General features: G+C 36.4%; 1 protein-coding gene across 4 annotated transcripts in view; it reads right to left on the bottom strand.

The window, feature by feature from the left end:
- The window catches only part of LOC107038239 (protein madd-4), a 119,730-nt gene that overhangs the window by 36,430 nt on the left and 72,252 nt on the right, over window positions 1-11,048 (bottom strand). For all 4 annotated transcript variants that reach the window (XM_015257227.1, XM_015257226.1, XM_015257228.1 and 1 more), the window contains one exon: window positions 9,285-9,377. In XM_015257227.1, coding sequence (XP_015112713.1) covers window positions 9,285-9,377 — 93 coding nt within the window. The remainder of the gene's footprint in view (window positions 1-9,284; window positions 9,378-11,048) is intronic.

The following is an 11,048-nucleotide window of genomic DNA, read 5'->3' as shown; positions in this document are numbered from 1 at the left end:
GTCTTCTGGTGTTATATTCAGAATAATTTCCATGTTCAGAATAATTTTTTGTCCAGAAGTAATACGAATTAAGAAAAATAATAGAATAAATTGTGTCCACGAGTTAACTGATTCAACACGACAAAACATCTCAGCAGGGGAATAATATAATACAATTTTTCGACAGAACTTCATCAACTACAGGATTCAAAACGTTTCGGTTTTATTTGAAAATCATCGGGATGCTGAGGGGACTCATCAAAAACTTTGAGATTCACGATTTTCTGGGGGGAAAAATTGGGGAAGAAAGATATTCAGAAATTTTGCTGAATTTCAGTTGAATTCAAGGTTTAAATTAAATCGACCGAGCACTTGATAAGAGAATTGACATTTTTGTTCGTCTTCTGGTGTTATATTCAGAATAATTTCCATGTTCAGAATAATTTCCATGTTCAGAATAATTTTTTGTCCACAAGTAATACGAATTAAGGAAAATAATAGAATAAATTGTGTCCACGAGTTAATTGATTCAACACGACAAAACATCTCAGGAGGGGAATAATATAATACAATTTTTCGACAGAACTTCATCAACTACAGGATTCAAAACGTTTCGGTTTTATTTGAAAATCATCGGGATGCTGAGGGGACTCATCAAAAACTTTGAGATTCACGATTTTCTGGGGGGAAAAATTGGGGAAGAAAGATATTCAGAAATTTTGCTGAATTTCAGTTGAATTCAAGGTTTAAATTAAATCGACCGAGCACTTGATAAGAGAATTGACATTTTTGTTCGTCTTCTGGTGTTATATTCAGAATAATTTCCATGTTCAGAATAATTTCCATGTTCAGAATAATTTTTTGTCCACAAGTAATACGAATTAAGGAAAATAATAGAATAAATTGTGTCCACGAGTTAATTGATTCAACACGACAAAACATCTCAGGAGGGGAATAATATGATCCAATTTTTCGACAGAACTTATTTTTTCTCCCAGTACAGTTCAATGACCGTTAAAGTAATAACATTGATTTAATCGCCCTGGAATAACGTTTTTACAGAATGTGGAATTATACACTTCGTGAAATAATAATGGGAATACCTCGTTTATTCCACCGGTAATGAATCTAAAAATTTAATGAATCAGGGAGTAGAAATTGAAGTCATTTTAAGCTCATTTTCTCGTCGCTTTAATAATTCAAGGAGCATCCCAGCGATATAGTCGAATTGTTGAGTCCCTCTGGGTGGAAATAACAATAGCACTTGTTCCCAGACAGTGGATTTTTTTTCTTTAATTTAAAGACACAGAGGATGACTCCAAAATATCCAAGATGCTGAATAAATCGCCACAATTCCTTGAAATTTCAGTAAAACGAATACTTGATGAGAGCTTCCAACAAGTGTAGCGGAAATTTGAGTCAAAATTTTTAAAAAATTTTAACAAATTTAGAGATTTTTAATTATGTCAGAATATTTATGTTCAAAAATTGGTCTCCAAATCCCTGAATTACCTATTCCTGAATATCAATGACTGGAAAAAATCCCAATCCACCGGCTATCAAAAATGCCTAATGCTGTTCCAATTTCTAGGGATTTCTCATAAAATTACCGGGCATTTCTGTAAAAATTTCATAAAGGAATTCCACTGGAATGTTTCCCCGGCAGTCGCTTTGCGCTCTTTTTTCTGTACTCGTACTAGAATTTTCCTAGACTTTCTCTCCCTGCATAATTGTTCTAAATATATAATTCCCCCGAATCCACCGAAAAGTCTCAATCCTATAAAAGTTCAGGGCTTTCCTTTCACCGAAAATACCGCCCTGTGATCGCATTTCGAGCAGACTGCATTATTCAAACCCTCCAACGTGAAATGCGGCTTCTCCGAAGGCTTTTCCTAGCCCTCGAGTATTTCTCCCCTTACGCCGTTTGTAGGTGTCAATTTGTTCTCTTTCCACAAATCCCCCGAATCACCTCTTTCTCACTAGCTTCACCGAAGAAGCCCAGAGACAGACAGCCAGACGTTGGGACTGAGGTCGATTCAAGTTTGCCTCTGTGTGATTTCGGATAGCGTTCGAAATAGTCTTTGGGAATAGGCGACGAGACACGAAGGCACTGGGAGTTTTGGATGGGGAAAATTAGACTTCCAAATTATTGAAAGCAACCACCAAGGAAGTGGGTCCACTCGCCTTTGCTAATGGTGGCGCAGGGTTGGTTAGGATAGAATAGGGGAGGGCAGGGCCACTTTCAGAGAGATCTGAGATAACGGTGTCCAGAAGATTCTCCATCTGACCCCACTGGACTCTATCATTTGGGCCACGGTTACGTGTGGTCAACTGGACATCGTTTAATCATCAATTTTCGGGGATGGGTTTTTTATCTGGAGAACACTTGAAGGGGATTCCAGTGGTAGCTATCGGCGCTAGTCGGGATTTTAATGTTTCTCAGGGTTGAAACATTGAGAATGCTTAATGACATCATTAGGGAGAACGTCAACAGATGATTTTTCTTCTTTGAATACTTCATTGTTGAATAAAAATTTGTTTTCATGGACTTTAATCTCCGGGTTTCCGTTTAAAGGGAAAAAATCATTAAATTTCAGGTTACCCGAAAAATTATTTTATTTATCGTTATTATTAAAATTATTTTAATTGAAACTTCAATTAAAATATGAATATTCCAAAATATCCCCAAATTTTGAGCATTTTCAATTTAGTGATAATTTTTTAAATATATTTAACTGAATTTTGATAAGTTCTATAAATTTTCATGGAATAATTTGAATTGAATTAACAGTTTTCCTTGATTTTCCCATGAAATTTTAATTTTTCAAGACGAAATTCCTTTAAATTTGAGTAGAACTGTCAATTGATAAAATTTTTAACAATGTTGACGAATTGGGACATTCTGAATTACGTCACCTCAAAGATGATGAACCAAATGAATAGACAGATGGATAAAAGCAATTTATTATTTTCCTGAAATAGAAAAATCCGCTAAGAAAAAATCAATTTAAAAAATAAAATAAAATAAGTAGAACAATTTTTTTTTAATGAATGAATGAAAAAAAACGACCATTTTGCTGCAGTCAATTCCGACGAACTTTTCCAGTTATATTTCGGAGACTACTGGAGCGCAGTAGTTTCTCTTTCCAGAAATTCCCACGAATTTCCCCTGTTTTTTTCAATGACACCACTGACAACCGTAAATTGCCTGAAAAATAAAGAAAAAATCACTCTGACGATCAATAGAGGAATAACGACAGGTGATAAAATCCAGAATATTCCAGTGTCGTCGATGCCTTTTTCATTTCTCTTTACGCGCGACGCCTGGACAATCGAAAAATCCAATGTCGAAGGCGCAAGATCGTTACATTTTATACGAGAATTCGAATAGGCTACTCTTTGGCCCACGCGTAAAATACAAATTTCCATTCGTTATACTGCCGAAGAGAGGCTGCATGTTTCGAGTCAAGTGTCCGTTAAATACGGAATGATATCCGAGACAGACAGGGACTTTATGACATTGTAAAAGCATCTCTCCCCCCTCCTCATCCGAATCTCCAACAATTCTGTTACTCTTTTTGTTCATCTCTCTTGCTCTCTTCATTCGCTGCTTCTTCACTCTTTCAACTTTTTCACGAGGAGACGACCACCAGACTTGATGCTCGACGCTCACCAATAAAATTGATTATTCCCCTGTGTTTACGATTATAACCATATCGCCTTCTAGTTGTTCGATTTTTCGTGAGTAGAAGATTGTCGGCATTTCTCTCGTGATGTCTCCCATATCGGGAACAAACTTTACTGCTCACTTCGATGACGTCAGGTCCCGATTGGCTTCTGGGATGAATTCGGAGAGAGCCACATAAATGAGTATTGGAGGAATTGTCGGTTTTTTATGTGAGGAGTCGATTGAGTCGATACGAAATATTGTCGAAAATATTTGAGGGCAGAAATTCGTCAATTTTTTTAATAAAATCAACGCTACATTCGGAATGCACTAGATTAACTGGGGTTACCCATCACCCCATGCCATTTTTTTCTTGGTTGTTATTGATAAATAATTAATATTAATTTACCCCCGGGATTCACACGTTTAAGTCATTTTTAGAGTCGCGAATTGAGACATTGAGATATGAATTCTTGATATTGTAAATTTTTAATAAAATCATGAATAATCAGCGTCATTCAAATTACAATTCACACATCATTATTTTTTTAAACATTCGTTGCTTATAAATAAATAATTGAAATTACTTAGAGTCATGGAAACCTTTTTTTTAAAGCATGAAATCGATTTCTGGGTAAATTCTGAACGTGAATAAATTTGTTACGACTCCGAGCAAATTTATGGCAGAAAATTTACTGCTTATAAATTATTTATAAAAAATGCTAGTAATTTATTATCATCAATCTTTCTTCAGAAGTAAAATTTTTAATTTTTTTTTTCATTTTTAAGTAATAAAATCACAGTCAAATGTCCGAAAACTTGGCCGTCGACTACAAAATTAGAAAAGTATTTCAGTGGAGAAAAAATAGTCAAACTACTTGAATATCCTCAAGTGTAAACTGGACAATGATTTTCACCTCAATTGTTCTTTTTTTACCCTGACGTTACATCACTCCCGAGTAATCAACGTCAATTAAACTAAAATTAACAAATAATTGAAGGAATTCACCAAAAATGTGAAAACTTTAAAACCACTTGTTGTATAGAAACAGTTTCTCGCCAACAATATTCTCCACCGTTCGGGGCAGTTATCCAACATCAGCCAAATAACTCTGATAAACACAACTTCAGTTAACATCCCACTAACTGTGAGTACCCATCAAGTGCAGATATACATTCTAAAATTTAATCCCGTTGATATACATATTTCAGTTGCACCGAATCCCATACCTCTCCCGCCGAATGTAATTTTTGCTTTAGCAGGTAGCATACATGCAAAAGGCAAACTAAATTGATGTAACTTCACTCGGATATAAAAACTAAAAGCCCCCGTGGCACTTCCACCGACAGCCTCCATTTCCGTTATTCTCTCTCCCTCCTCTCCCTCCCCCCCACCCAAACGAATTTCATCTGTACGCGATATTTGCAGGAGTATAGAATTATATATACACTGCGTGCGTGAATATCGATATCCTCTCAGCATTTCTGGAGTTTCTTTCGTGGTCTGATTGCACATCACCCTTCTCACTGCACCTTTCAATCTATATTTATATATTGTTGAGAGTCTTCCCTCTACGGTAGCATAAAACTAAGTTTGCCAATGCAAGTGTGTCTCTCGCGAATGCCCTACCATTGTATTTCACTGGTGGTGTTATGGTGGATGTATGGGGGACGGGATAGACAAAACGAATGAGACGAGAGTGAGGATAGGATACATATCTGGGTTACAGCAGCCGACGTATCTCTATTTTTCTGACTTCGGTATTTTTCTTTATCTTGAAATTGAATTTATCCGACCTTTAGAGAGACACTTCGGGGGGGGGGGGTGAATCGATTGAGTCGTCTGTTTACTTAAAGTGCCGGGAAAAAAAATCGTAGATGATCATTTCAATTTTCAATTTTTCCCTGAATTTTTCTGATTTTTCGGAATTTTCATGGAATAATTGAACTAAAAGTCGAGTATTATATGGATTTTCGGATAATTCGATGAGAAAATCACTGGGATATTTGATTTTTCAATGCCAATATTTCCGCAAATTTCTGATTTGACATGGAAAATTCAGAAATAAAGTGAGATGAATTTTCAATTTTTCCCTGAAATTTCCAGATTGTTCCGAATTTTCATGGAATAATTGAACTAAAAAGTCGAGTATTATATTGATTTTCGGATAATTCGAAGTGAAAATCACTGGAATATTTGATTTTTCAATGCCAACATTTCCGCAAATTTCAGTGAGAATTAAAGATGATGAAAATCTTCGGGATTTGACATGGAAAATTCAGAAATAAAGTGAGATGAATTTTCAATTTTTCCCTGAAATTTCCAGATTGTTCCGAATTTTCATGGAATAATTGAACTAAAAAGTCGAGTATTATATTGATTTTCGGATAATTCGAAGTGAAAATCACTGGAATATTTGATTTTTCAATGCCAATATTTCCGCAAATTTCAGTGAAAATTAAAGATGATAAAAATCTTCGGGATTTGACACGGAAAATTCAGAAATAAAGTGAGATGAATTTTCAATTTTTCCCTGAAATTTCCAGATTGTTCCGAATTTTCATGGAATAATTGAACTAAAAAGTCGAGTATTATATTGATTGTCGGATAATTCGAAGTGAAAATCACTGGAATATTTGATTTTTCAATGCCAATATTTCCGCAAATTTCAGTGAAAATTAAAGATGATAAAAAGCTTCGGGATATGACATGGAAAATTCAGAAATAAAGTGAGATGAATTTTCAATTTTTCCCTGAAATTTCCAAATTGTTCCGAATTTTCATGGAATAATTGAACTAAAAAGCCGAGTATTATTTTAATTTTCTGATAATTCGAAGTGAAAATAACTGGAATATTTGATTTTTCAATGCCAATATTTCCGCAAATTTCAGTGAAAATTAAAGATGATAAACATTTTCGGGATTTGACGTGGAAAATTCAGACAAAATTGCCCCAATTTTCAAGGTAATTTTTAGCCAATTTTTCCCTCCGCGCATCAGACCCGGAGATATATAACAAAACGCATCCTGATGTTGACTGGATTATCCTGTTTCGCCACTTGTGCCCCAAATTCACCGGTTTAAACACTCGAGTCATAATCGCTGAGTGTTACGACCCCAAAATTTCCCGTCAAACTTCGCAAACCAAATTTTGTAAACAATTTTCACCATGAGATGTTAACACTCACACTGACGCAACCGTATGGCGCAGAGTAGTGCAAACGCAATGGCCGGACCAATTCGGAAATCACTTTAAGCGACTTGACGTGAATCTCTCACTGGCGTTAGTTTAAACTTTGTGCTTTGTACAGTGAAAGCTAACGAGGTTTTCCTGTGTGCCTCACGCTCCAGTGGTTCCTCGCTTTGCATCACACACGTCTAACACTCGGATGTTCAGCTTCATGTTTTTGTTATTTCTGTATGAATTTGGGAGTATTCTTTTTGTTTATCTGTGTGTTTTGCAACAGGGGAGGATTCAAAGGATTTGATGAAACGCGTGCCGATGTGCGATCCAATTCACGGGAGTCCTGTCTATAGAAGATAAAAGTTTCGTGAAGTCATGAATTTTATCAATTTCAATTATTTATTCATTTATTTGGCTTTTCAACTATTATTTTCCTTCTTTCGCGGAGTAAATTTCGTTCTAAATTCTAGAAAAACGAGAAAATTACTCATTTTCTTAGAAAATTCTAGAAAAATGTCTGTTTTTTTCATCTAACAAAAATTTAGAAAATTATTCAGCGCCAAGAAATTAATAATTATCAATTATTCCGCGTAATTTTCAATTTTTTCAACATTTTATTTCGAAAAGATACTGAGGCAAGCCTCGATAAAAATTATCGAGTATCGGTAAAAATTACGGAACGACTCGTTGTCCCCACAGCGGTGAGTCATCAGACGGTTGGTTAATTATTACGGAAAAAATCATAGAATTTACGTGGCGATACGTACAATTTCACTTCCGACTCGCACTTTTTATTGAATTTTACTTCACTCGCGGATTACCTTTCGAAACGTAATTTTTACATTTTTTTCTGGTAATTTTTATTGAATTTTTCTCTCGGTGTATTTTAACCTCTGATTCTCCATTAAATTTGCCTCAGTATTAAATGCCACAACTCAATTTCTAATCCAAATCCTTGAATTGTCCTATTCTTAATTCACTCCTCTGCAAGCGTAACGAACGAGCGGATTTACCCTGGATTTTCGTTATACGACAGTCACATGACCCTGTAGAGCACATACGAAATGCGCACATCTCGCTGGTGAATGCAACCGTCTGACTTTTGCAACCTACTTCAAACGAGGAAAATGGCACACTGGGTAACAAGATGAAGCTGCGTTTCAATAGGAGGGTATACTCTGAAAACTTTATGCACTCGTCGTAAAGCCAAACGAGTGTTTCGGATATTCCGCGTTGGAATACTTCGGATGTTGCATATACTTCTGAACACGGGGCTTGATAAACTTTCTAAAATCGACCCTTTCTGATTAATATTTCATAAACTTCTCCTGCATTTTTTGCCACGAGGATGAATTTTCCCGATGCAAATGTCTTATCCAGATTTTTTTTTCTCGAGCAACATTTTTCTCAGACATTTTCCGCAGCTCTCGTTCATCAGAAAGAAAAAAGCACTCGCAGCAGTGAAATTCGCCAGATACATGTGTACACGTCTCCCAGAATCCCTCGGAATTTTTCCCTCTCCGATGTTAACGTCAGAAATGCTCACTTCTATTCCCCACATCTTCAAGATATTGACGAGACGTACATGCTCTTCAGAGCAAAACGAGAGACGTTACTTTTTACCATGAACAAGTGGAATACGAACAATGAAGAGTTGAAATGGAAGCAAAAAACGTGGGGGAGGGAGGGGGGAATTCTCGGGGTCACGAGTGTTCCTCAGTTCTTTGACACGTGTGTGTGTGTGACTCGGTATGAAGTGGTTACAAGAGAGAAAAAGGTGGAAATAGGGAACGGAAAAGGCGAATTCCTCCTTGAAGTTTTTACACAAACCTCGTAGGCATTTTTTTTTTCGTCTTATTCCCCACGTCTCTTCCACTCCACACACTGAGACGAGAAATAATATTTTTACAAGTGAATAAATTCCGCGAAAAATACTGTGAGCGTGAGAAAACCCGTCTCCTCTCATCTCTAGTCAGTGAAAACAGTTTTTTTCCGCTGGGGGGTAAAGATAATTTAACGTTGACTTCCTAGCGTCGGTGTGCGGTGGAAAGGACGTTCGCACTCGTGACTTTTTGGTAATTGTTATTTTTTCATGGCAGTTTTAGGGCAGTATAGTTATTCTGGGTGTCGTAGTCGAGGATTTTTTGGTGAGAATTTATGATGTCTCACTTGTGATCGACTGTGTTCCATAAAAATGTCAACACGGAGAGAATGTATAATTGAAAATTACAATGTGAACAGAAAAATTGAGAATCATACCGGAAAAACTTGACAGTTTAATTCATTTTTTACGATTTAACACAGTAATTTTTAACAAACGATTTTAATTTTTTAATTTTGAACTTTCAAAATTGTCAAAAACTCGTCATTTTTTTGCAAATTTTTAAAATGTCTCCAAATGTCTTGAATTGAGATTGAAAATTTTGCAGCAAAAAAATCACAAATTCACTCACCGCCTCGTTCTCCCCGTGAACTCCCGCGGAGGTTATCCCAAAAACATCATCTACGGTGCTGTTTTCCCCGAGTGCAGTGCCGAGAAGGCACATCTGAAACAAACAACCATAAATAAATGAATAACACGAAGTCATGTGAATTTCATTGTTTCCGCATCCTCCATTACCCTCTATTATTCTCTCTCAAAGAGTCTCCCGTGTGTATACGCCCCTGAAACTTCTGCCCCTGTGACGTATACAATCGAAAATGGAAAAAAATAAAAAATCTGAAAATCTGAATTTTTCAACGTTGAAATCGTCAATGTCAAAGTGATTCAATTTCATTATTTCTTTCACGCTACGTACTGTTACGCGAGTGACACGAACGAGATTGCATGCAACTCGAATTGCAATTGCCGGGTTGAATCCAATTTAATTGTCTTCGCAGTTGGCTGGAAAACAGACACTTTTCGTATGTATTCACCGCAAAAAGCGTTATCCAACGAGTTTTAAAATAACGAGTGCATCCTCTCCAGTGGCTTAACTGTTCTAGTCTGGAATAACGAGTGTACGGAATGGAGTTCATAATAATGGAATGTTTAATTTTCTCGTCTCACCTGAAATATGGAGCATTCCTAATAAAAACTTCATGTTTGATTCAAACTTACCCACAATGCTTATGCATTAATCATTAAAATCGGGGAATTGGAACTGTGCCAAGTTTTACTATGAAAACATTATGAATTTAGAACGAAATATTAACGATAAATCGCTGATATTAATGATAAATGCGGAATCAGCATTCAATTGGCGAAAAAATTCGATTTTTGTGAAAGTCGACTTTCCCCCTGGAAAAATAGAAAATCTGACCCTTTGGCTCCGGGTGAAAAAAAAATTTTTTTTCAGTTTTCACTTTTTCCACATACTTTTGAGAGTTTTGGATAGCTCGTCGCTTAAATAATTGGAATCAACGTTCACCCGGCTAAAAAATTCGATTTTGGTGAAAGTCGACTTTCCCCCTGGAAAAATAGAAAATCTGACCCTTTGGCTCCGGGTGAAAAAAAAATTTTTTTTCAGTTTTCACTTTTTCCACATACTTTTGAGAGTTTTGGATAGCTCGTCGCTTAAATAATTGGAATCAACGTTCACCCGGCTAAAAAATTCGATTTTGGTGAAAGTCGACTTTCCCCCTGAAAAAATCCAAGATCTGACACTTGGCCCCCAATGAAAAAATTTTTTTTTCAGTTTTCACTTTTTCCACATACTTTTGAGAGTTCTGAATAGCCCGTCGCTTAAATAGTTGGAATCAACGTTCACCCGGCTAAAAAATTCGATTTTGGCGAAAAATCCAAGATCTGACCATTTGACCCTTGGACCGACTTTCCCCCCGGAAAAATCCAAGATCCGACACTTTGGCCTCCGGTGAAAAATTTTTTTTTTCATTTTTCACTTTTTCCACATACTTTTGATAGTTCTGAATAGCCCGTCGCTTAAATAGTTGGAATCAACGTTCACCCGGCTAAAAAAATCGATTTTGGCGAAAAATCCAAGATCTGACCATTTGACCCTTGTGACCCTTGGACCGACTTTCCCCCCCGGAAAAATCCAAGATCCGACACTTTGGCCTCCGGTGAAAAANAACGTTCACCCGGCTAAAAAAATCGATTTTGGCGAAACTCGACTTTCCCCCTAGAAAAACCGAAAATCTGACACTTTGGCCTCCGGTGAAAAAATTTTTTTTTTCATTTTTCACTTTTTCCACATACTTTTGATAGTTCTGAATAG

The sequence above is a fragment of the Diachasma alloeum genome, unplaced genomic scaffold, assembly GCF_001412515.2.
Source record: "Diachasma alloeum isolate Michigan unplaced genomic scaffold, Dall2.0 Dall_scaffold_00279, whole genome shotgun sequence".
Lineage (NCBI taxonomy): Eukaryota > Metazoa > Arthropoda > Insecta > Hymenoptera > Braconidae > Diachasma > Diachasma alloeum.
The sequence above is the reverse complement of the archived record's forward strand: the minus strand, read 5'-3'. Positions and strand labels throughout refer to the sequence as shown.